Below are 26755 nucleotides of genomic sequence, written 5' to 3'. Positions count from 1 at the left end.
CCACCTGTCAGTTTTTCAGGCGGATCTGAATGGATGCCCCATGCATCACTATGGGGCATCGGATATCAGCGGAGATATGTCTCCGCTGACATCCGATCCGATCCTGTCTGTCAAATCCGGACGGATGGAAACCCTATTTTCCATCCGTCTGGTGGATCGGATTGAATGGGATCGGATGAGAACGGACAGGCGGTCCGTTCTCATCCGATTACCCCATAGAGAACAGCGGGGACCTGACAGCTCTGTCTCTGTACATAGCGCAGAGACAGAGATGCCATCCGTCTGCTCAGCGGGGGATGGGCGGATCCCCCGCTGAGAAAAAGGGAGTCCGCCAATTGAGCGGCAAGTGTGAAAGGGGCCTTAGGGCTTAGAGGTTAAACTGCCCTCACTTACAGAGGGAAGTTCATTCCTTTGATCTAAAAGAATGAAAAGATACATTGTAAAATATTGTGTTTATAGTTGAAGCCTAAAAAGTAGGCCCAAGTGGACGAGGCCTTGTTCTCAAAGGTAAATGAACTCTCTTCATTTACTAAGCAATGATAAAAAAACACTTTCATTGGGTTTCACGATCAGCCCTTCATTATTGTAATACATTTCTCTTTTGTTTCAGCAACCTACAACAGAATGACAGCACTACCATCAATTTTGTACCTATTTTTATGTCTGTCATGGCAAACATCCAGCAGCTTATCGGAGAAAGATTTTCAAGACCTTTTAGCACAAGCTGTAAGTGAACAATACAAATAACATGTTGTATGTGTTTGTCACAACCGGTCACTAGAAGAAAAAATAACATTATTAGGCCTCATTCACACAGGGAGTATGATACTGTATTTCTGTGTGAAAGTCCATGTTTACTTGTCTGGGGATGCACAAGTGTTCCATGCATCCCTGTGCAGGCAGTCCCATTGATGTCAAATGGGATGCAGAGGCTGCATGGACACAGCCACTGTGTCCCAATATGACAACTGTGTGTAGAGTCCCAGAATGCAGGCAGTGAAAGTTCGGGAACTGGCATGTACCTGCATCCACATGGGACACAGCCACTATCCAGCATGGAACACCTGTGCATCCCTGTGCGAAAACACACGGCCCTGCATGGGTGTATGGTTTTGTACACCCTGTGTGAAAGGAAGCCTTACAGGAAAAGGCCTCTTTCACATGGGGCAATTACATCCACGGCCAGTGCAGGGCCGTTTTTACCAGCCACAGGGATGCACAGATGTTGCGTGCATTCCCATGAGGCAGTCCCATAGCTTTCAATTAGGACACAGCGTCTGCACAGACACAGTCCCTGCTCCCAATGTGACATCTATTTGGGTGCACCCAGGGTGCGTTCAGGGCTTTACACCAGACCAAATAGACAACAGTGCTACTGCCAGCACAGGAGTGAACGTAACACCTGAGTATCCCTGTGTCGGTAAAACATGGCCCTGCATGGGGCATGGTTATAATCACTCTATGTGAATGAGGCCAAATGGTAGGATTATGTATGGGATTGTAGGCAGCAAGCAAGAAATAAATATAACATTAACCACTTCAGCTCCAGGAGGTTTACCCCCCTTCAGGACCAGGCTTTTTATGCAATAAGGCACTGCATTACTTTAACTGACAATTGCGCGATCGTGCGACGCTGTACCCAAATACAATTAATGTCCTTTTCCCCACAAACAGAGGTTTCTTTAGGTGGTATTTGATCACTTTTGCAGTTTTGTTTTTTGCACCTGAAATAAAAAAAACGCAATTTTGAAAAAATTTAAAAAAAAACAATATTTTTTTATTTTCTGCTATAAAACATACTCAATAAAAAAAATCTAAACAATCTTATTTCTTCATCATTTTAGGCCAATATGTATTCTTCTACATATTTTTGGTAAAAAGAAATCCCAAAAAGTGTATTGGATGGTTCTCAAAAGTTTTAGTGTCTACAAACTATGGGATTTTTAAAAAAAAATGTTTTACTAGTAATGGCGGTAATCAGCGACCTATAACAGGACTGTGATATTGGGGCGCACACATAACTGACACTTTTTGGGGACCAGTGATGCTAATACAGTGATCAGTGTTAAAAATATGCACTGCCACTGCACTAATGACACTTGACAGGGAAGGGGTTCACATCAGGGGCAATCAAAGGGTTAAATGTGTTCCTAGGGAGTGCTTACTAACTGTGGGAGAGGTGCTTGTACTGAGGGGGAGGTAAAGATCCATGTTGCTGCTTAGCGCTCCATTACAAACTACAACATACCTCTCAACTTTTGAGATGGGAATGAGGGACACCTATTAGCAAAAGTATGTAGGCATAGGACACCCCCCCCCCCAACATGCCCCCTTAACCACTTAACCACTGGGCACGTAAACCCCCTTCCTAACCAGACCAATTTTCAGCATTCAGTGTTCTCACATTTTGAATGACAATTACTCATGCAACACTGTACCCATATGAAATTTTTGTCCTTTTTTCACACAAACAGAGCTTCCTTTTGGTGGTATTTTATCATCACTGAGTTTTGTATTTTTTTGCGCTTTAAATTAAAAAAAGACCAAAAATGTTGTAAAAAAAATGCATTTTTCTTTGTTTTGGTTTTAAAATTTTGCAAATTTAGTAATTTGTACTCATAAGCTTTGGCCAAAATTTATACTGCTACATATCTTTAGTAAAATTAACCCAAATAAGTATACATGTTTTGGTATTTGTGAAGGTTATATAGTCTACCAGTTATGGTGCCAATTATTGAAAATTGATCACACCTGATGTACTGACGGCCTATCTCATTTCTTGAGACCCTAACAAGCCAGGAAAGTACAAATACACCCCAAATTACCCCTTTTTGGAAAGTAGACATTTCAAGGTATTTAGTAAGAGGCATGGTGAGTTTTTTTAAGTTGTAATTTTTTTCCACAATGCTTTGCAAAAAAAAAGATTTTTTTTTTTTTTTTTTACAAAACGGTCATATTACAAAGTTATTTCTCACACACAGTTTTTGCATACTGACAGCTACACCCCAAAATACATTCTGCTACTCATTCACAATACAATACATCTTGTGTGATACTTTTAAACAGCATGGCCACATAGAGAGGCCCAACATGCAGGGAGCACTGTCATTTCCTGACTTCCCATTACAATTTTGTGAGGCACTGTAGGGCACTGATAAGTACTGTAGTGGCACTGATGTGGCATGGATGAGCACTGATGTGCCATGGATGAGCAATGATGTGGCAAGGATGAGCACTGATGTGGTACGGATGAGCACTGACATGGCATGGATGTGGCACGGATAAGCACTGGTGTGGCACAGATGAGCACTGACGTGGCATAGATGTGGCACGAATGAGCACTTACGTGGCATAGATGTAGCACAAATGACCACTGACATGGCATTGATGTGGCACAGATTAGCACTGAAATGGCATGGATGTGGCACGGATGAGCACTGACGTGGCCTGGATGTGGCATGGATAAGTACAGACGTGGCATGGATGAGCACTGACGTGGCATGGATGTGGCACGGATGAGCACTGACATGGCATGGATGAGGAACAGATGACCACTGACATGGCATGGATGTGGCACGGATGAGCACTGACGTGGCATACATGAGGAACAGATGACCACTGACATGGCATGGACGTGGCACAGATGACCACTGACGTGGCATGGATGTGGCACCAATGACCACTGATGTGGCATGGATGTGGCATGGATGAGCACTGACTTGGCATGAGTGTAGCATTGGAGGATCACTGATGTGGCATGGATAAGCACTGGCGTGGCATGGACTGGGCACAGATGAGCACTGACGTGGCATGGATGAGCACTGACGTGGCATGGGTGAGGCACGGGTGAGCACTGGCGTGGCATGTATGGTCACTGATGTGGCATGGATGAGCACGGATGTGGCATGGGTGAGCCATGGATTAGCACTGAGGTGGTATGGGTGGGTACAGATGTGCCATGGATGTGGCACGGATGGACATGGATGTGGCATGGATGTGGGATGAATGAGGCACGGATGAAGCATGGATGCGGCATGGATGAGGCACAGATGGGCATATTTGGGGTATGGAGGAGGTAGAGGATGGGTGCAGCTGCAGTTTCTCTCCTCTCCTCACACGCTGTATCAATCACTGAGTACAGTGTGCAAACAGAGGTGAGAAATTAACCGGTCATGCGTCGGTTTGTTGACAAGTGATCACTCCGTCATTGGACGGAGCAATCACGTGGTAAAAAAAAAAAATGATTGGTTGAATCCACAAGTCCTTTGTTTTACCACTACTATTCCTTTATATTGGCTTTTGGAATTTACAAATGCAGAAATTTAGAAATTGGATGAAAGATTTAGCACTGGGAAACATTTTTTGATAGATAAGTAGTGCATTTTATATACTAAACCATATAGATCAGACCAAAATGAGGGACAAATGAGGAAAGAGGGACAGAGGGACTTTGTCCCGAATGAGGGACAGTCCCTCGAAATCAAGGACAGTTGGGAGCTATGCTACAATCTGACAGCCACTAAGGATGTTGGGACTTGTAGTTCATTGACACACAAAGCTGTGTGTATGAATGACGTGACCGTGTGGGTGGAGCCCCGCACGGACGCATTGTTTCCAAAAAGTGACAGCTAGTGCGGGAAACTTCTCTCCATACTGGGGGGGGGGGGCAGTGGGGAGTGGCTGCAGCACTGGAAACGTGTTATTGTACATGTTCCACCCTAAAATCAGATGGAACATGTAACATGTTCCCAAAGGTGAACTTATACTTTAAAGTGTTAGTTCACCTTTACAGAAAATCTGTAAAAGTGACCTAACACTGGACCACCTTCCCACCCCTCTGGCCCTCGCTGTACTTACCTCACCTGATCTTGAGCTGTCACATGGATGCCGCTGACCAATCAGAATCTGTCTGGTCCGTATTTGCAACATGGGACAGAGAGGAGAGAAAGTAGTGGGGCTTTCAAATTCCAGGACCGGGGCTAGTGGGAGTCTTGACAGCTCAGGATTGTGGGAGGTAAGTACAGCGGGGACTGGGTGTGGTGGGGTCCAGTGTTAGGTCACCTTTACAGATTTTCTGTAATGGTGAACTAACACTTTAAATAAATAAACACACATTATCACTTCATTATAAAAGAAAAAGACCACAAAAAAACCCCCATTCACTATGACTTGAGCCGCATCCATAAAACTGAATTTTTCAAACAACCGCCTCCTTTGCTAACGAAGTGACCCACCACTTAAAAAGGCCGCAACAAAACTGGTGGGGAGCTCACAGGCGTTGTTCCCTGACAGCTCACCTCACCCTATATATATGTAGAGGGTCCCAAGACCCTTCTAGAATTTTCTGAAAGGTCATCTGACTTTTCCCTCACTTGTTTCCCCTCACAAATAAAGGATGCAGGGGGAACCTGGAAACCTGCTGTTGCCATGATTCCATGAGGGGAGGGGGGTGGGGGTGCCATAAAACAGGCTTCCCTCTTATTTCCTATCATTCTTTTTTCCTAATGTAGCACTACCCCCTTGGGGGTTGCTGGGTAATGGGTGTTCTTCAGCACTACTGTGCACTACCGTCCAGCCCACCTGACACCCTATGTTCAGACATTGTGTATACACCTTTAACCACTTTACGACTGCCCGCAGCAGATGTATTGGGGCAGCAGCCGCTACTGGGCGAATCGCCGTACATGTATGTATGGCGCTCACTCTCGGGAGTCTAGGGGCGAGCGCACACCGTCAGCGGTGAGCTCCCACCCTTCGCTCGTCAGTGAGGAAGCCGATGCTTGTGTCAGGCAGCTCCGATTGCCGCCTGACACCCGCGATCGTTCCCCGCTGAGAGAGAAGGACGGTCAGCTGTTGTAAACACAGCTGACCGTTCTTCTCCCTAGGTTGATCAAAGAGATCATGTGATCCTGCTATATAGGATCACATGTTTCTATGGTCATTTCAGAAGCCATGCCCCCCCACAGTTAGAATCACTCCCCTAGGCTCACATTTAACCCCTTGATCACCCACTGGGTTAACCCCTTCCCTGCCAATGGCATTATTACAGTAACAGTGCATATTTTTTAGTACTGATTACTGTAGTATTGTCACTGGTACCTCCAAAAGTGTCAAAAATGTCAGTTAGGGGTCCGATCTGTCTGCTGCAATGTCGCAGTCCCGCAAAAAATTGCAGATCGCCGTCATTACTAGTAAAAAAATAAATAAAAATATACAAATGACATAAATCTTTCCCGTAGTTAGTAGACGCAATAACTTTTGCACAAACCAATCAAAAATACGCTTATTGCAGATTGTGAAAAATACTGTTTTTTTTTTTACAAAATTGTCGCTATTTTTTTGTTTATAGCGCAAAAAATAAAAATCTAACAGCTGATTAAATACCACCAAAAGAAATCTCTATTTGTGAGAAAAAAAGGACGTAAATTTTGTTTGGTTACAGCCTCGCACGACCGCGCAATTGTCCGCTAAAGTAACGCAGTGCCGAATCGCAAAATAGGGCCTGGTCAGGAAGGGGGCAAATCCTTCCGGTCTTAAATTAGTTAAGAAGCACACTGACACAGTACAAATGAGTTTTGACTTTTACTCAGTGAATAAACAAGTGAAATTATGTCAGTCAGCTAAACCCCGTATAAACTGTCAGGGTTCAACAAGACTGACACAGAAACAACAGGTAAACAGAATGGTATTATAGCAGGGAACAATGTTCAACACAATACTCTATACTTGGCAAGTATATTGATATTCTCTACTACAATAAAGCAGTACTCAAGTTTAAGGAAGAACTCTCAGCTAAGCTACTGTATGATGTTAATATTCTGCGTAAAGATATGGTAGTATATCTAGAACATGTCCCCTTTAAGAGCTGCTGTGCACCAATGTCCCTCCCTCTAGCAAGGCCTTGCTAGGTTCTTCACCGGCAGTTGGAGCTCATAAATAGTTTCTACTGTGGTTCAAGATAACAAACAGATCCAGATGTTAAATTGTAATCCTAAGGGAATTCGTGTCTGTTGCAATGTCTGTGTTCAGTGCTAAGATGTGATGTATTACTTGCGGTCTGGGCCAGCGCAGGCACCCTCTCTCTGACTCGGATGTCTGTCTGTGAGGGCCCTGTGGAACAGGCGATGTGATCTCCCATGCTCCGGCGTCTGGAAGCTGGCTGCGCTCTGTCACCTCAGGATGTTCAACCCACCTCCACTCTCTCTCTCAGCTATACTGCCAAAGCATCCACAGTACAATGACCAGCATCCGCTCTGCTGAGGCTGACTTCTGCGAGCTGGTCAAGCCTCGTGCACTAGGCCGCAGGCTGCTGTCAGTCACACACTCAGCAGGCTGGTGTGCACGCGATGGGTCCCAGGAGCAAGAGAGTTTTCAGTCTGTGGCGCAGATAGTTTTATGAATTCTCACATGATGCTCTGCTCCCCCTTTGCCTCCTGGGAAGATAGTTTCCTCAGCAATCCAAACAATGATCAGCTCTCTGCAAGAAACTACAGCTCCCACAATCCCAATCTTCCACTTCCTGCCAGATGACGATCCCATTTGAAATCAGCATTAAAGGGGTACAGGAACAATTCCAACAACAATGAAAAGTCTGCATATTTATAAAAGTAGTCCCATCCCAGCTACATTAATATTACATGGCCTATATTACAGCATTTACAGAACTCCAGGTAAACATCTAAATACAAAGATGTAATACATACTGTATACAAAAGCTGTGTTACCTGCACAGGGATAGGGAAGCTGGTTTTACACTATTGCACTTCAGTAACACTTCAAAGTCCTGTCCCTCCCCCACAAAGTGAATGGACAGTGGAAAGAGAAGCAGAAGACTGATGTGCTGTGCTGTTTATTCCTCCCCCAGTCTTAGCTCTGCTGTACCAGGACTGCGAGAGGAAGATTTTAAGATAAACTGAGGTACTTAAACTGCTTGTTTTAATGGATAGCAGTAAAAAACCCATCAGGAGTTTTAAAGTAGAACTTTTTGTTTTAAATTTGAATAGAGTAAGGGCGGTTTATGACTCCTGTCAGCATTTTTTGTGTCCTATTGGGGAGATTTCCCTGAAAAACAAAAGCTCATAGCCAAAAACAGGAAGTGAGATGAAATTCCTGTAAATTAACCGCTTCCTGACCGTATACTGTATTTATGAAGAATTTCGATTTTTAAAAAATGTTTTATTGGATATATTTTATAGCCTTTATTTTATATGTTTTATAGCAATATTGTTTTTTTTTCTAAATTTTTGGTCTTTTAATTTATAAAAAATATAAATTAAAAAAACCCAGTGGTGATTAAATACCACCAAAGAAATCTTTATTTGTGAAAGAATAAAATATCAATTTCTTTTGGGTAAAGCCTTGCATAACCGCGCAATTACCAGCTAAAAGTAGTGCAGTGCTATATCATCATCAGGAGCTCAAGTGGTTACTTGAGTGTGTTGACGTACGATAAAAATTTATAGCCTGCACATCCAGTTTTTGTCATCCGAAAATTCATATTCGGCTGTCGAAAGCACTATACTAACAATCCAAAAATCGGCAGATTGCTAGTCGGACGAAATTTTGCTTCTGATTTTCGTATCGTGTGTACAGGCCTTACATGCTGTATGGCCCCTTTACAGCTATGCCCATGAGACACACGGCAGATCTCTCAAGGCTGTTAGAAACTAATTTCAGAGTCTCTGCTGTGATCTTTGAGGGTCTTTGAGGATGAATTACTTCATACTGCACACAGCTAGAGAGGGCACAGATGGCTTGTTTAACCACTTCGCAACTACCCTGTAGCAGTTTGACTTTTAGGGTCACGTATATACAGTATCTCACAAAAGTGAGTACACCCCTCACATTTATTAAATATTTTATTATAACTTTTCATGTGACAACACTGAAGAAATGACACTTTGCTACAATGTAAAGTAGTAAGTGTACAGTTTGTATAACAGTGTAAATTTGCTGTCCCCTCAAAATAACTCAACACACAGCCATTAATGTCTAAACCGCTGACAACAAAAGTGAGTACACCCCTAAGTGACTGAAAGATTGTATTAACATGCCTTATTATATTTCATATATATTTCAGTTTATGCCCATTCTATGATGAAATGTGGGCCCTTGCATTTATATAGTAACAAGCCAGACTGACACTCATTCATACGGCCCTGAACATCAGACAGCTGTGGTTTGCATTTAGACGACATGTTAAACACCTTTTCATTCATTCATTTGGACACTTGACAGGGTTAGGTCTGCGCATGGAAATTACTGACACCACCTAAACACATTTGACAATTGCTTGCATTAACACATGACAACTGAATACAGACGAGGCGACTCTGCCACAAAACACAGATTCAGATACAAGATACCTCATATTGACACAGATGCATAGAGAAAACAAAAGCCTTTCATGTACTGTTTCTGTGAGACATGTTCATCGTCAAATTGACCGGTAAATTGTAAACCAGTTTGGAGCAGTCTTTCCCGCTCAAAACGTGCCTTAAATATGAGGGAAACTTGCAATAAAATCAGTTGTGTCTGCGCTAAGTTTGAGTGCTATGTGTCGTCACAACTCCCAGCTGGATGAGGGGAAATTCACTATCTAGGGGGGGGGTTAGCCACTGAAGGGCCGTATATCATCTTTTAAATTGCCTCCTGACGAGATTTGAGCTAACAGTTTGATGTCAGAAAGTTGGATCTGCCAAAACACAGTATTGGGTAAGTAATTATATTTTTTATTATTGTTATTACTACCCAATACTGTCAGAGCAGATAAACGGTACCCAGTTAACCGCTAATTTTAGCACCTCCCGGGAATCTGATATTCCCAAAGATGAGATGGGGTCTGATACTCCAGGGCCTGAAGCCCCGAAGATAAGATGGGGTCTGATATCCCAGGGTCCGAAACCCGTTTACGAAGCAGTACTGTGTGTGATAGTGAATTCTCCCTCTAAAACTTTTATATTTGCTGTATAGTGTATTTTTAGTCGATATAAGATTGCATGCCATTGTATAGATTTATGTGGAGATTGTATGTGATATTAAGCTGAGCTTGAAGGTATACACTTGCCCACCAAGGATAGTTAACAGAAAACCATAAGTTGGATGTATATAAATCTGATTAGAGAGTCGCAGGAAACCACATAAGTTGGGAAACTAGGTTTTCCAATAAAGTCTAAATACTGACCTCACCATCCCTATATATATATATATATATATATATAAACCTTCAAACTCAGCTGATCTCACTTTGTATTCTGAGCTTAGATAATGGGAAATTCTCAAGGTAATCCAGAAAAAAATGATGAAATTTACGTTTAGGAAAATTGTATGAAAATTGTATTGTGTATGGGCAACCTTAGATCCATGATTCGTTATGTTGTGTTCGTTTTAACACTGTTCCTAAAGGTGCTGTATCAGCAAAGCATTTCATAACACTGAATGAATACTGGTTGCATAATAATTTGTTTTGTGTTTATTACTTATGTTTTAAAGTGATGTGATTTTGCCACGAAAAAGGTAACAAATCCGTACTATGCTGGTCATGGCAGCTTTTAGAAGCAAGGAAATATATATTTGGTGTGTAAAGTGTGACCTTAAGGACTAAAATTGTATTTCTATCCTTAAAAATCGTAAGCAATTTTGAACTTTTATCATTAAGGTTTTGTGTCACCGACTTTTCTTTCTTTATCACTGACTTTTTTAAAAAAAAAATATATATATATTTTCTGGTGCCTTTTTAGCAAACAAACCCCCCCCCCTACCCCCTCTCCTGTCTGTGACACAGGTAACTGCAAAAGGAACTGTAAACAGTTATATTGTCATACAAATTAACTATCAGTGTTGCTTTTGTAGAAAAAAAAAACAGTTTTGAAGGATGTTCCAAATGGGTGAGAAGAATGGTGATGGTGACGTATGGGTTCTTGTATCCATATGTGAAATTACTAATGTTTATTTTTGAGCTGCTCATTTTTTAACCTTGGTGAACAATAATAATTTTTTTCTTTAAGTTTATGGTATACCATAATATAAGAAATATATAGAAATCCACGTGGTAATAATTAATTTGACGTCAACAAATTTTGGTATTAGAGAAGTGCACTGTTAGGAAGGAAAATGTTTGACATGCTTACTGTATGCTAAATTCCTCTAACCGTTGGTTTATTTTTAGGAGGAAAAGTAAAATGTTTTGTTACTAAACCTTTCTTGATGCTTATTCCTCAGATAAGTTTAATTTGAGACTTTCAGAACGAACAATCATAGCCTTCAACAACAACTCAACCTTATGGGAGTATTGTTTACAAATTGTTTTTTTTCTGATTGATTAGACTGTTTTTATGGGCGTTAGATATTTGATGTGTTCTAATTTGACATATATGAGCTCTGGCATTAATGACGTGCTATGCCTCAGATAATTAAGTTTTCTTTTAGGATATTAAAAAAAAAAAAAAAAAAGGATGGAATTGGATGACTTGTTGATAGTGTGCTAAGAATTATAATGAATTTATGCCAGCGTTACTACTTTGATATGTTACTACTTTGATATTGTTAAAGATTTAAAATTTTAAAGGTAACCTCCTGCGGTGAATTCAATTAGTTGCCAAGCCATCTCTTTTCATTCAAAGGTGACTCATTGCCCAGGCTTTGCATATAAATGGTCCTTGAAGTCAGATCCTGTGTCTCCAAGGCTATTTGTTTTCAGTTTCCTGCTTGGTGTCACTGAGCAAACTGTGCAATCTCTTATAAATTTATGTTTGCATGAGTACTTACTTCTAGCTGTTTTGTGTGTCTTTATGTGTCCATGTACACAAGACAGCTTGAATTTCACTCCCTGCTGTTCAGTGATCACAGCATCTTAGCCATGCAAGGGATTCTCAGTTCTAGGTAGCTGCCTGCTTGGGTGAGTCAGAGGACTGCAAGCCAACCCATCTCCACCTTTGGAGGAATACAAGGCAGTTAAACCCCTCCAAGGGCCCTCACCATTGTTGCATGCGTAGACATGCTGTGTTCTCCCAAAACAGTGCCATTAGGTATCCTTCCTGTCTTAAAATTACCTGCCTTCCTGTAGGCCCTAAACCCCAGTGCTGCGAGTAGTTTTTACTAGCATTTATTTTTGCTGCCTGCCTGTAGGCCAGAAGCCCTGTGCCGCAATATACTCCTGCCATTCTTGTAAAACTTGCATTCTTGTCTCTGTACTTACCTGCTATTCTTGCTGAAGTCAGAATGACTCCAGACCCGTCCCAACCCCATGAGTCCAAATTCTCATTTTTAGAGGTTGTGCAAGAGGAATATGTGGCAGAATTAATTGAAAAAATTGAACAGTGATTATCGTGATATTTCGCTCTCATTTCGTTTGCCAACAGGTGCACCAACCCACCCATTCAAGCCTGGAGACAGACGGAAGCCCCACCCCTGGACCAGACGAATGACTGGAGATTGTGACGAGCACCAGACAAATGACTGGAGATTGTGACGAGCACCAGACGAATGACTGGAGATTGTGACGAGCACCAGATGAATGACTGGAGATTGTGACGAGCACCAGACGAATTATTGGAGATTGTGACGAGCACCAGACAACTTACCGGAGATTGTGACGAGCACCAGACAAATTCCAGCTGGATCTAGACAGACGCATTGGTACAATGCCAACGGACACCCCTACTCCTGGAAGACTTCGCATTCGTGCAACAGTGGTACGCTTTGTAGCAAGCTGAGCACTAGTAGCCACTGTTTGGTTACTTGCAACATGTGCTCACCACCCCGAGAACCTCTCCTCATTTTGCCCTTGCTCACCCCAGGAAAAGAGAGAGACACGAGACATTCATGTCTCCACTTTACAGTCGAAGTCAAGCCTATTGGACACAAAGGACATTGTTTTACGTTGTAGCCGCCAGGGATTTAGTCTGACCGCTCTGTTGAAAGGAGGGTCGAAAGGGAATTTTTTCCTCCCATTGAATTTGGGAGTTTATTTTTGCCCTTTCCTGGCAAAGGCTTTAGGAGATGTTGAAAATTCACATGCTATAGTCAAAAGGTAGTATGTGCTGCCAGGGTCGATTTGTAGTGACTTTATTGCAATAATATGGAGTTTGGATTTTTCAGGCCATGGATTCTTGCAAGCTATGGCCCTCCCCATTGAACATATCTGTTTTGATTTGATAGAATTCTAAGAAGTTATATCCATATGTGCACACAACCAAGTCACCAGCCTACATACACCTTGGAATATAATGTCACCTGTTTTGTGCAAGTTAGTTACCAATAATATGACATGCACTCATACAATAACATAACCCAGGTATGTCAAGAATGTCCAGCTCATTCATAGTTGGACATATATCCCAGGAGGGCACATAGTGCTATTTACAGACTCTAAGTGATCCCACCGTTATGAATAAAGTTGGGATCAAAGGTTTGGTTTTAGATTGTATTAACATGCCTTATTATATTTCATATATATTTCAGTTTATGCCCATTTTATGATGAAATGTGGGCCCTTGCATTTACATAGTAACGAGCCAGACTGACACTCATTCATACGGCCCTGAACATCAGACAGCTGTGGTTTGCATTTAGACGACATGTTAAACACCTTTTCATTCATTCATTTGGACACTTGACAGGGTTAAGTCTGCGCATGGAAATTACTGACACCACCTAAACACATTTGACAATTGCTTGCATTAACACATGACAACTGAATACAGACGGGGGGACTCTGCCACAAAACACAGATTCAGATACAAGATACCTCATATTGACACAGATGCATAGAGAAAACAAAAGCCTTTCATGTACTGTTTCTGTGAGACATGTTCTATTGTCAAATTGACCGGTAAATTGTAAACCAGTTTGGAGCAGTCTTTCCCGCTCAAAACGTGCCTTAAATATGAGCGAAACTTGCAATAAAATCAGTTGTGTCTGCGCTAAGTTTGAGTGCTATGTGTCGTCACAACTCCCAGCTGGATGAGGGGAAATTCACTATCTAGGGGGGGGTTAGCCACTGAAGGGCCGTATATCATCTTTTAAATTGCCTCCTGACGAGATTTGAGCTAACAGTGACAATGTCCAAATTGGGCCCAATTATCCATTTTCCCTCCCCGGAGTCATGTGACTCGTTAGTGTTACAAGGTCTCAGGTGTGAATGGGGAGCAGGTGCGTTAGGTTTGGTGTTATCACTCTCATTTTCTCATGCTGGTCACTGGAAGTTCAACAAGGCACCTCATGGCAAAGAACTCTCTGAGGATCTAAAAAAAGGATTGTTGCTCTACATAAAGATGGCCTAGGCTATAAGAAGTTTGCCAAGACCCTGAAACTGAGCTACAGCACGGTGGCCAAGACCATACAGCGGCTTAACAGGACAGGTTACACTCAGAACAGGCCTTGCCACAGTCCACCAAAGAAGTTGAGTGCACATACTCAGGGTTATATCCAGAGGTTGTCTTTGGAAAATAGACGTATGACTGCTGCCAGCATTGCTGCAGAGGTTGAAGGGGTCGGGGGGGGGGGGGGTCAGTCGGTCAGTGCTCAGACCATACGCTGCACACTGCATCAAATTGGTCTGCATGGCTGTCATCCCAGAAGGAAGCCTCTTCTAAAGATAATGCACAAGAAAGCCCGCAATAATAGTTTGCTGAAGACAAGCAAACTAAGGACATGGATTACTGGAACCATGTCATGTGGTCTGACGAGACCAAGATAAACTTATTTGGTTTAGATGGTGTCAAGCGTGTGTGGCAGCAACCAGGTGAGGAGTACAAAGACAAGTGTGTCTTGCCTACAGTCAAGCATGGTGGTGGGAGTGTCATGGTTTGGGGCTGAATGAGTGCTGCCGGCACTGGGGAGCTACAGTTCATTGAGGGAACCATGAATGCCAATATGTACTGTGACATACTGAGGAGAGCATGATCCCCTCCATTTGGAGACTGGGACGCAGGGCAGTATTCCAACATGATAACAACCCCAAACACACCTCCAAGACAACCACTGCCTTGCTTAAGAAGCTGAGGGTAAAGGTGGTGGACTGGCCAAGCCTGTCTCCAGACCTAAACTCTATTGAGCATCTGTGGGGCCTCCTCAACCGGAAGGTGGAGAAGCCAAGGTCTCTAACATCCACCAGCTCTGTTATGTCTTCATGGAGGAGTGGAAGAGGACTCCAGTGGCAACCTGTGAAGCTCTGGTGAACTCCATGCCCAAGAGGGTTAAGGCAGTGCTTGGAAATAATGGTGGCCACACAAAATATTGACACTTTGGGCCCAATGCAGACATTTTGCCTTAGGGGTGTACTCACTTTTGTTGCCAGCGGTTTAGACATTGATGACTGTGTATTGAGTTATTTTGAGGGGACAGCAAATTTACACTGTTATACAAGCTGTACACTCATTACTTTACATTGTAGCAAAGTGTAATTTCTTCAGTGTTGTCGCATGAAAATATATAATAAAATATTTACAGAAATGTGAGGGGTGTACTCACTTTTGTGAGATACTGTATGTATGTATATATATATCTATATATATATATATATATATATAGATATATATATATAATGCTGCACTTTCAAGTAGGGGGCGCAAATTCACCCCGTTGGCGGCTTCAGCGGGAGCCAATGTTTGGGTACCATGGACTCGATGTCCACCACCACCTGTCAATCCTTCCATACAGAGGCAGAATGGCAGTCTGCCTATGTAAACAAGGAAGATAGCCGTTCCGTTTGTAGGGAAAGCATGGATCCTGTGTTCCTGCAAAGCAGGGACAAGGATCCATGTATTTCCCCTAGTATAAGCACCTCCTACACAGGAAGAAAAAAACACTGGCTAGGCACACGGTTAACCCTTTGATCACCCCTGATGTTAATCCTTTCCCAGGCAGTGTCATTAGTACAGTGACAGTGCATGTTTTTAGCACTGATCACTGTATTAGTGTCACTGGTTCCCAAAAAAGTGTCAAAAGTGTCAGTTAGTGCCTGATTGTCCACCGCTATATCGTAGTCCTGCTATAAGTCGCTGATCGCAGCCATTATTAGTAGAAAATGAAAAATAAAAATTAATACAAATATCCTATAGTTTGTAGGTTCTATAACTTTTGCGCAAAACCAATCAATATACGCTTATTGGGATTTTATTTTTTTAACCAAAAATATGTAGCAGAGTGCATATTGACCTAAATTGATGAAGAAATTTGATTTGTTAAATTTTTATTAGACACACGGATCAGCCATAGCATTATGACCACCCACCTAATATTGAGTATGGCGCCCTTTTGCTAAAACAGCCCTTACCCATTGAGGCATGGACACCAAAATAACATCCACATGAATGGCAGGACCCAAGGTTTCCCATCAGAACATTACTCAAAGCATGACACTGCCTCTGCCGACTTGCCTTCTTATAACGCATCCTGGTGCTATCTCTTCCCCAGGTAAGTGACGCACACGCACCCGGCCATCCTCATGATGTAAAAGAAAAGATGATTCATCAGACCAGGCCACCTTCTCCCAATGCTCCATAGTCCAGTTCTGATGTTCATGTGACCATTGTAGAAGCTTTTGGCTGTGGACATGAGTCACCATGGGCTTCACAGCCCCATACACAACAAACTGAGATGCCCATTTTTTTCCTGCTTTCACATCACAACATCAACTTCATGGACAACATGTTCACTTGCTGCCTAATATATCCCACCAATTTTCAGATGCCATTGTAACAAGATATTCCCTTTACCTGTCAGTGGTCATAATGTTATAGCAGAAAGTAAAAAAATATTGTTTTTGTTTTTCAAAATTGCTTACCACCAAAAGAAAGCTCTATTTGTTGGGAAAAAAAGACAAAAAATTTATTTGGGTACAGTAATGTATTACTGCGCAAACCATCAGTTAAAGTAACACTGTGCCGTGACGCAAAAAAATGGCCTGACCAGGAAGGGGGGGGGGGGGTAAATCTTTTTATGTTGGTTCAGTATATGTAATGTCTGGGCACAGATGCAATCTAAAGACATGGGGGGAGGGGCAACCGAATTATGCAACCGCAGACAGAATCCTCACTCTGTTCCCAAACAGATAGATATCCTTTTCTGTTCTGAAGGTAGTACTTTGTTGGCCTGTGCGGCAGAGATGTATAGTAACGAAGTAGAACTACTTAAGTACTGTACTTAAGTACCGAAATGCGGTATCTATACTTTCCTAGAGTAGAATTTTTTTCTCCTACTTCTACTTTTACTTCACTACATTTTTTCGATGATTTCAATACTTCTACTCAAGTATTTTTTTTTTGTGCTGCATAGTTACTCGTTACAATTATAAAAATTACCACTGCCAGAACAGTAGATGGCAGGTTGCATAAAGCTCAAAAAAATGTGTATAATGTCATTTGTAAATCAGCGCATACGAAAATAAAGGCTGTGTATAATAAAAGCTGCTATACCAAATCTTTCCAATAAAAAGAAAATATGAAACAAACAAATAAATGGTGCTACAGCGCTTAAAGTGCATCAAGAAACTACTAACAAACACAGGTTAATCATTTGAATAAATCATTTGAAATAATAAAAAACAATATGATGTTCAAACTTTTGACTTCTTTCTTTAATAACTACATAACACAGTACTTGTACTTCTACTTTCAGTACTTGAGTAGAATTTTTTTTTCAAAACTACTGGTACTTTTTACTTTTAGTACTTAAGTAGCAAATTTTTTGAAAAAACTACTTGCAATACTTAAGTAAAAAAAATGTTTAATACTTTAGTACTTCTACTTAAGTAACTTTTTCTGCGAGCACTTCCACTTCTACTCAAGTCACTTTTTGATCGAGCACTTGTACTTTTACTCAAGTAGAAATTTCGAGTACTTTATACAAGTCTGCTGTGCGGACTGCCTTATGTGACACTTGTATGTGACTCATATTTATACTGTTAAATGATTAAATGTCGTTGAACAAAAACAACTTACATTTGACATATGTTGTTACAGATGCTCCGTCTGGATGACAACTCCCACATTTCTTTACATCGAGAGAAGCGTGCAGGTAAAGGACTTCATCACTCTTCTTATATGCAAATTAAGATGGCTTCAAATGGTTTATATGCATGCTATCTCTAATGTCTAGCAATTCCTATCAAATTTTAAATTGCACTTTAGGCCTCACATACCCTGGACATGTTTGACGCTGCTCTAAAGCGCCCCCCACCCCCCCCAAAAAAAGACAGTAAGACAAACCTTTATTTCATGATAAAATATTTTTACTCAGAACAAAAATAAACTATATTACAAGAGAGCGCAAGGTATAGGAGTGCGTTATGCTCAAATTGCATGGTTAAGGAGTATGTTACGCTCAGAATGCAGGGATTAGGAGTGCGTTATGCTCGCAATGCAGGAATCAGGAGTGCGTTATGTTCAGAATACAGGGATCAGGAGTGTGTTACGCCTAGAATGCAGGTATCAGCAAGGCGTTACACTCAGAATGCAGGATTAAAGAGTGCATTAAGCTTAGAATGAAGGGTCAAGGAGTGCATTACGCTCAGAATGCAGGGTTAGGGAGTGTGTTATGCTTAGAATGCAGGGTTAAGGAGTGCGTTATGCTTAGAATGCAGGGTTAAGGAGTGCATTATGCTTAGAATGCAGGGTTAAGGAGTGCGTTATGCTCGCAATGCAGGGATCAGGGGTGCATTATGTTCAGAATGCCGGGATCGGGAGTGTGTTACGCTCCGAATGCAGGGATCAGGAGTGCATTATACTCAGAATGCAGGTTTAAGGAGTGCATTACACTCAGAATGCAGGATTAGGGAGTGCGTTATGCTTAGAATGCAGGGATCAGGAGTGCATTACGTTTAGAATGCAGGGTTAAGGAGTGCGTTACGCTCAGAATGCAAGGATCAGGAGTGTGTTACGCTCAGAATGCAGGGTTAAGAAGCGTGTTACGCTCAGAATTCAGGAATCAGTAGTGTGTTACACTCAGAATGCAGGGATCAGGAGTGTGTTACGCTCAGAATTCAGGGTTAAGAAGCGTGTTACGCTCAGAATTCAGGAATCAGTAGTGTGTTACACTCAGAATGCAGGGATCAGGAGTGTGTTACACTCAGAATGCAGGGATCAGGAATAGTGATGAGCCGAACACCCCCCAGTTCGGTTTGCACCAGAACACCGTGAACATGGGAATGGTTTGTTCAAACAAACAAACTCCATTGAAGTCTATGGGACTCGAACGTCAAAAATCAAAAGTCCTCATTTTAAAAGCATAAATGCAAGTTATTGCCCAACGAAAGTGTACGGGGGTCCGGGTACTGACCTGGGGAACATGTAGCAATGCAAAAAAAGTTTTTTAAAAACAAACAATTTTAAAGGAGCAGTGATTTACGGATTTTAATGATACTTGAATTGAAACTAAAAAAATGAAAAATTCCTTTAAATATCTTGCCTTGGGGGTCCCCTTATGTGCCTGTAAAGTAGCGCATCTGTACGACGTATGTAGCCTGCTGCAGCAATACTGACATTTCTAAAGAAAAAAAATCACATTTACTTGTCATACAGGTGCAGAAAAATTGGGCCTTTGGTGTTGGTGGTGCCTGAACACCATACCCCTCACAGTTACTCTTGCTGGGCGCAGAAACAGGCCCTGCAGGTAAAAATTCCATACAATTTTAAAATTGCATGAACTTGTCATACAGGTTCAGAAAAACTGGGCCTTGGTTGTTGGTGGTACCTGAACACCGCAACTCCTTGCAGTTACTCTTGTTGGGTGCAGGAATGGGCCATGCTGGTAAAAATTCCATACAAATTTGAAATCGCATGAACTTGTCATACAGGTTCATAAAAACTGGGCCTTGGTTGTTGGTGGTGCCTGAACACCGCAACCCCTCGCAGTTAGTCATGCTTGGCTTAGGAACTGGCCATGCTGGTAAAAAATCCATACGAATTTGAAATTGCATGTACTTGTCATACAGGTGCAAAAAATTGGGCTTTTGGTGTTGGTGGTGCCTGAACACCATAACCCCTCACAGCTACTCTTGCTGGGCGCAGGGCACAGGGACAGGGCCTGCTGTTAAAAATTACTTACGGAATTTAAATTGTATGCACCTGTCATGCAAGTGCAGAAAAATTAGGCCTTGGGTGTTGGTGGTGACCTTAACCAAAAACATTGAAGCTAGCAGAATCAAGATTGAGGAATAGGATAGGCAGCATATGCAGTCTTCAAGGGATGGCAGGACCCTAGCAAATTCAACAAGTTATATCAGCATCAGGGGCTTGATAGCTGCTGTTGATCCAGACTGATTCATTTGGATAAAAGTCAGCTGGTCAAAAGATTCTGTGGATAGACGCACTCTTTTGTCAATCACAAAACCTCCAGCAGCACTGAATGTCCATTCGGAAAGCATGCTGGAAGCAGGACAGGCCAGTAGCTCCATTGCATATTGAGCAAGTTCTGGCCAGTGGTCCATCCTTAAGACCCAGTAACCCAGTGTATGCTCAGTTGGAAAGGTCTCCAAGTCTGCTCTTGCCCCTTAATAATCATGCACCATATGGGTGCTGCTGAGGACTAAAGAACTGTTTAAAGTATTGATCGACCAATATTGTTTTTTTACCGCCGATACCTATATTTTGGTCATCGGATGTCGGTATCGGCATTAAAACATTTTTTTTTTTTTAAATGTCTACAGGTAATCTTGTGGAGGGATCTGGGGGTCCAAACCCCTCCTCTGCACTTAAAAGCATTCAAAATGCCAAGTTTGGCTGTTTTGAATGCTGTACGTTTTTTTCATTCGGCGCCGCCAGTAACCGGATGTGATGTCATGTCATGACATCACTTCCGGGTACTCGGCGGTGCCAAATTCAAAGAAATGGAGACCCGTTTAGACGGCGGTGGTGAAGGTAGGGTTCCCGGGTCTCCCAGTGGGACAGGAGACCCGGGCGAGCCACGGAAGGCGGTGGGAGGGGGGGATGTCCCCTCCCGCTCCTTGGAATGACAGCCGAGCGGCTTCTCTGCCGCATCAGTTGTCATTACAACACACCTGACCATCGGCTATGGACACCGGTACCGGGGTTATGCCTCTAGCTGCAGGCATCACTCCGGTACAGCACTTTCCCGAAATATTGGCAATATCGGTAAATCACGTAAGGTAAGTTATGATTAATAGTTCAGGTGACTCCTCTGTGCATGATGATGGGGGGACAGAAGGAGTAGCTGTGGAGAAGGAGCCTGTGGAACAAGCCACTTTGCCTTCCACCGCAGCTGCCAAACTATTATGAGCCTGGGTGACAGAGGACAAGGAGGATGAGGATGGCTTTGTTATCCACTCCACCAACTCTTCTGTATGTTGTGGCAGAATAACACGGCCAGCACCGGAAAAAAAGGACGAGCGTGCCCCACCTGCAGATGATGCACCATGTCTGTGGCCACCACTTTTCACTGTGGACACAGAGGCTGCTTGCCCTCTTTTCGTGGCCTGTGAGCATCTATCTGCCTCTCCCTGTCGGCTTTTCAGACATGATGTGGATTTTGAGGGGGGTGTTTAGTACTGGTTGATAAATATATAATATATATATATATATATATATATATATATATATATATATATATACTGCACTGCTGATATATACTGCACTGCTAATATGTAATGAACTGACCGATAGATACTGAATGGCCTGATATATACTCAAGTGGTCTATATATATATATATATATATATTAATATGTGGTCTATACTGAACCGACCGATAGATACTGAATGGCCTGATATATACTCAAGTGGCCTATATATCTACAGAGATATCAATATATGGTCTATACTGAAATGACCAATAGATACTGAATGGCCTGATATATACTCAAGTGGCCTATATATCTATAGAGATATCAATGTATGGTTTATACTGAACTGACCGATAGATACTGAATGGCCTAATATCTACTCAAGTGCCATATATATTTTTATATATATATATATGTATGTGTATATATATATATATATATATATATATATACTGTATATATAGATCAATGTATGGTCTATACTGAACTGACTGATAGATACTGAATGGCCTAATATCTATGCAAGTTCCCTATATATATAAAGATATCAATGTATGGTCTATACTGAACTGACCGATAGATACTGAATGGCCTAATATCTGCGCAAGTGCCCGATATATATATATATATATAGGGATCAATGTATGGTCTATACCGAACTGACTGATAAATACTGAATTGCCTGATATAAACAAACTGAAGTGCCTATATATATAGTGGTATATACTGTGCTGCTGAATACACTTCACTATCTGATCTCTTTCATTTTAAAAAGCACAAATCTCTCTGCCTACCTAACTGACTACTAGCAAGCAATGTCTTAACTAGACTACTCTGCTGACTACACTGCACTGTCTGATAAACTGAAAATCACATTCCTCTCCCTGCCTCAATCACGTTCCTCTCCCTGCCTTACAGTGGCGGCTGGTGCTCAAAATTTTTTTTTGGGGGGGGGGGGGGGGGGGGGCGGGCGCAAACAAAAAAAATCGAATAGGCATTGCTTTGCGGCAAAAAATTGCATGACTTTGAGGTCACAAAAGTGTGAAAGGGGCCTTCAGTAATCATAGTATAGTGTACCCCCATCAATGTAGAGTTACTACGGCGTGCCCCCATTCAATGCAGAGTTACTACAGTGTGCCCCCATTCAATGCAGAGTTATTACAGCGTGCCCCCCATCAATCCAGTGACCAGCGTGCCGTGCCCCCATCAATGCAGTGACCAGCATGCCGTGCCCCCATCAATGCAGTGACCAGCGTGCCGTGCCCCCATCAATGCAGTGACCAGCTTGCCGTGCCCCCTTCAATGCAGTGACCAGCTTGCCATGCCCCCTTCAATGCAGTGACCAGCTTGCCGTGCCCCCTTAAATGCAGTGACCAGCCTGCCCTGCCCCCTTCAATGCAGTGACCAGCTTGTCGTGCCCCCATCAATGCAGTGACCAGCTTGCCGTGCCCCTATCAATGCAGTGACCAGCTTGCGGTGCCCCCATCAATGCAGTGACCAGCTTGCCACGCCCCCATCAATGCAGTGACCAGCTTGCCGTTCCCCCTCCAATGCAGTGACCAGCTTGCCGTGCCCCCATCAATGCAGTGACCAGCGTGCGCGCCCCCATCAATGCAGAGACCAGCTTACGTGCGTGCCCCCTTCAATGCAGTGTAGGCCCCCCCCAAGACCAGTGCACTTACCTGGAGCCCTGGAGCAGCCGCCACGGCGGCTTCTCTTCAGTCCCGGCGGCGGCTTCTCATCACTGTGTCCCCCTGTGGCGCGTCTCCTCCAGTCCTCCCGCTTCCTCCTTGGCCAATGGCATGGCGTATGCTTATCGGACGCGCTTTTTGATTGGCCAGGAGGAAGATCGGTATGACAATAGCGAATTTTCATTCGCTATTGTCACACAATGGGTGGGCTCGGGGGGCACTGCTCTGCGCCCCGTCTCCACCCTTTGCATCACTCTATTAGAGCCTCTGGCTCTAATCAGGTGATTTAAAAAAAAAACCCATTAAGCTCCAGGCGTCCTCAATACACCGGCCGCCGCTGCTGCCTTAACCACTTCCAATCTCGCCCGCACAGTCACACACTACACGCCGCTGCTGTGTGAGCAGCCTAATTTATAGTGTGGGGCGTTCACTTAGCTCCTGAGTCATGATTGGCTAAAGGCAGCCTGCCTTTGTCCAATCATGGCAGAGATGATTTGATTGACTAAAACATGGTGGTCAGGGTGCATGCTTTGGCCAATCACATAATGCACTGCACGCGCGCGCGTGCAGTTAATTTTGGATGCGGGCGCTCGAATTTCCGGCAAAGAAGCACGTTTGTTCGTCATTCAATGAACAGGCAAACAGCCAATGTTCGAGTCGAACGTTACTCGAAGCTCATCCCTAATCAGGAATGTGTTACACTTAGAATGCAGGGTTAAGAACTGCAATATGCTCAGAATGTGGGGTAAGGACTGTGATCTGCTCAGAATGCAGTAATCAGGAGTGTGTTACACTTAGAATGCAGGGTTCACCAGTGCATGCCACTCAGAATGCAGGGTTAAGGAGTGTGTTACACTCAGAATGCAGGGATCAGGAGTGCGTTACGCTCAGAATTCAGGGATCAGTAGTGTGTTATGCTCAGAATGCAGGGATAGGAAGTGCGTTACACTCAGAATGCAGGGCTTAGGAGTGCGTTATGCTCAGAATGCAGGGTTAAGGACTGCATGGTGCTTAGAATTCAGGGTCAAGGAGTGCATTACGCTCAGAATGCAGGGTTAAGGAGTGCGTTATGCTCAGAATGCAGGGATAAGAAGTGCCTCACGTTTAGAATGCAGGGTTAAGGAGTGCATTATATTTAGAATGCATGGTTAAGGAGTGCATTATGCTCAGAATGCAGGGGTCAGGCGTGTGTTATGCTCAGAATGCAGGGTTAAGGAGTGCATTACCTTTAGAATACAGGGATCAGGAGTGTGTTATGCTCAGAATGCAGGATTATGGAGTGCAATTCGCTCAAAATGCAAGGATCAGGAATGTGTTATACTCAGAATGCAAGGTTAAGAAGCGTGGTATGCTCAGGATTCAGAGCTCAGGAGTGTGTTACACTCATAATGCAGGGTTAAGGACGTTGATACGCTCAGAATGTAGGGTTAAGGAGTGTGTTGCACTCAGAATGCAGGTATCAGGAGTGTCTTACACTCAGAATGCAGGGATCAGGAATGCCTTACGCTCAGAATGCAGGGATCAGGACTGTGTTATGCTCAGAATGCAGGGTTTAGGAATGCATTACGTTCAGAATGCAAGAATCAAGAGTGCGTTATGCTCAGAATGCAGTGTTAAGGACTGAATTACACTTAGAATGCAGGGTCAAGGAGTGTATTACGCTCAGAATCCAGGGTTAAGGAGCATGTTATGCTCAGAATGCAGGGATCAGGAGTGCCTTACACTTATAATGCAGGGTTAAGGAGTGCATTACGCTTAGAATGCAGGGTTAAGGAGTGCATTATGCTCAGAATGCAGGGATCAGGAGTGCGTTATGCTCAGAATGCAGGGTTAAGAAGAAGCATGTTATGTTCAGAATGAAGGGTTAAGGACTGCGATACGCTCAGAATGCAGCGATCAGGAGTGTGTTGCACTCATAATGCAGGGTTCACCAGTGCATTACACTTAGAATGCAGGGTTAAGGAGTGTGTTGCGCTCAGAATGCAGGGTTCACTAGTGCATCACGCTCAGAATGCAGGGTTAAGGAGTGTATTATGCTCAGAATGCAGGGTTAAAGAGTGAGTTACACATTTAGAATGCAGGCTTCAGAAGTTAGTTACGCTCAGAATGCAGGGATCAGGAGTGTGTTACACTAAGAATGTAGGGTTAAGGAATGCATTACACTCAGAATGCAGGGTTCACCAGTGCAGAGGTAAGAAATTCATTATGATCAGAATGCATGGATCAGGAGTGTGTTACTCTCAGAATACAGGGTTCACAAGTGCATTACACTCAGAATGCAGGGTTAAGGAGTGCGTTAGACTCAGAATGCAGGGATTAGGAGTGTGTTACGCTCAGAATGCAAGGATTCGAAGTGCGTTACACTCAGAATGCAGGGAAAAGGAGTGTGTTGTACTCAGAATGCAGGGATCAGGAGTGTGTTACACTCAGAATGCAGGGTTAAAGAATGTGTAAAGCTCAGAATGCAGGGTTCACCACCAGTGCATTACACTCAGAATTCAGGGTTAAGGAGTGTGTTGCGCTCAGAATGTAGGGTTAAAGAATGCATTACACTCAGAATGCAGGGTTCACCAGTGCAGAGGTAAGAAATTCATTATGATCAGAATGCATGGATCAGGAGTGTGTTACTCTCAGAATACAGGGTTCACTAGTGCATTACACTCAGAATGCAGGGTTAAGGAGTGCGTTAGACTCAGAATGCAGGGATTAGGAGTGTGTTACGCTCAGAATGCAAGGATTAGAAGTACGTTACACTCAGAATGCAGGGAAAAGGAGTGTGTTGTACTCAGAATGCAGGGATCAGGAGTGTGTTACACTCAGAATACAGGGTTAAAGTGTGTGTTGCGCTCAGAAGGCAGGGTTCCAGGGGTGGGGGGTGATGTGAAGGGCAGTAAAGGACACTACTATGAGGGTGGCCCTGCCCATAGCAGTGTCCTCTACCCCTTTACATCACCTCTCCCCCCACACACAGTGGTATCCTCTGCTCTCCCCTTTCCTATTTTCCTCTATAGCAGTGACTTCTGGCCCCCCTCCCTCCCTTCCCTATGTTTCATATTAGTATCCTACCTGTGTACAGGGAGGAGAGAGTGGAAGGTAGCACAGTTCTGGACAGAGGGCGAGAGTGGGAGCTGGCAGAGTAACTTTTTATATTAACAGACCGTATTGGTTGCTTAAGACCGCCCTGTGTCCTAACAACCAATTACCTACTTGTTAACTTGAAAAGGTAATTTGGCCAGCTCCTCCTGCTGCCCTCTGTCCTGAGCTGTGCAGCCTCCTGCTCTCCTCTGTTCGCTGATAACCGTCGTGGAGGAGGGAGAGAGAAGGATGATGGACAGACACCTTGAAGGTGCAACGGAGGAGGCTGGGGGGAGAAAAAAATGGCTGGCGCCTAGAAGACGCCACAGAGAAGGCTGGAGGGGCACCGCCACCTAAAAGCCAGTTTAAAAAAAAAATTAAAAACGTATACAGATGGGCCGGACGTTCCACTAGGAAGGGCGCCTGTAGGAACATGCGTACAGCAACTAATGGTTGTAGTCCCGCGCAAT

At 43.3% G+C, this 26755-nt stretch overlaps 1 protein-coding gene across 1 annotated transcript in view; it reads left to right on the top strand.

Annotated features, from left to right (window-relative positions):
• Nucleotides 1-624: 624 nt before the first annotated feature.
• The window catches only part of LOC309550105 (adhesion G protein-coupled receptor F5-like), a gene marked incomplete at its 5' end in the record, with an annotated part of 389437 nt that continues 363306 nt past the window's right edge, over nucleotides 625-26755 (top strand). Inside the window, 2 exons of the mRNA XM_082250562.1 lie at nucleotides 625-726; nucleotides 17964-18018. Of these exons, the coding sequence (XP_082106688.1) occupies nucleotides 625-726; nucleotides 17964-18018 (157 nt within the window). The remainder of the gene's footprint in view (nucleotides 727-17963; nucleotides 18019-26755) is intronic.

This window comes from Pelophylax lessonae (assembly GCF_965119305.1).
Source record: "Pelophylax lessonae genome assembly, chromosome: 3".
NCBI classification, from domain to species: domain Eukaryota; kingdom Metazoa; phylum Chordata; class Amphibia; order Anura; family Ranidae; genus Pelophylax; species Pelophylax lessonae.
The sequence above is the reverse complement of the archived record's forward strand: the minus strand, read 5'-3'. Positions and strand labels throughout refer to the sequence as shown.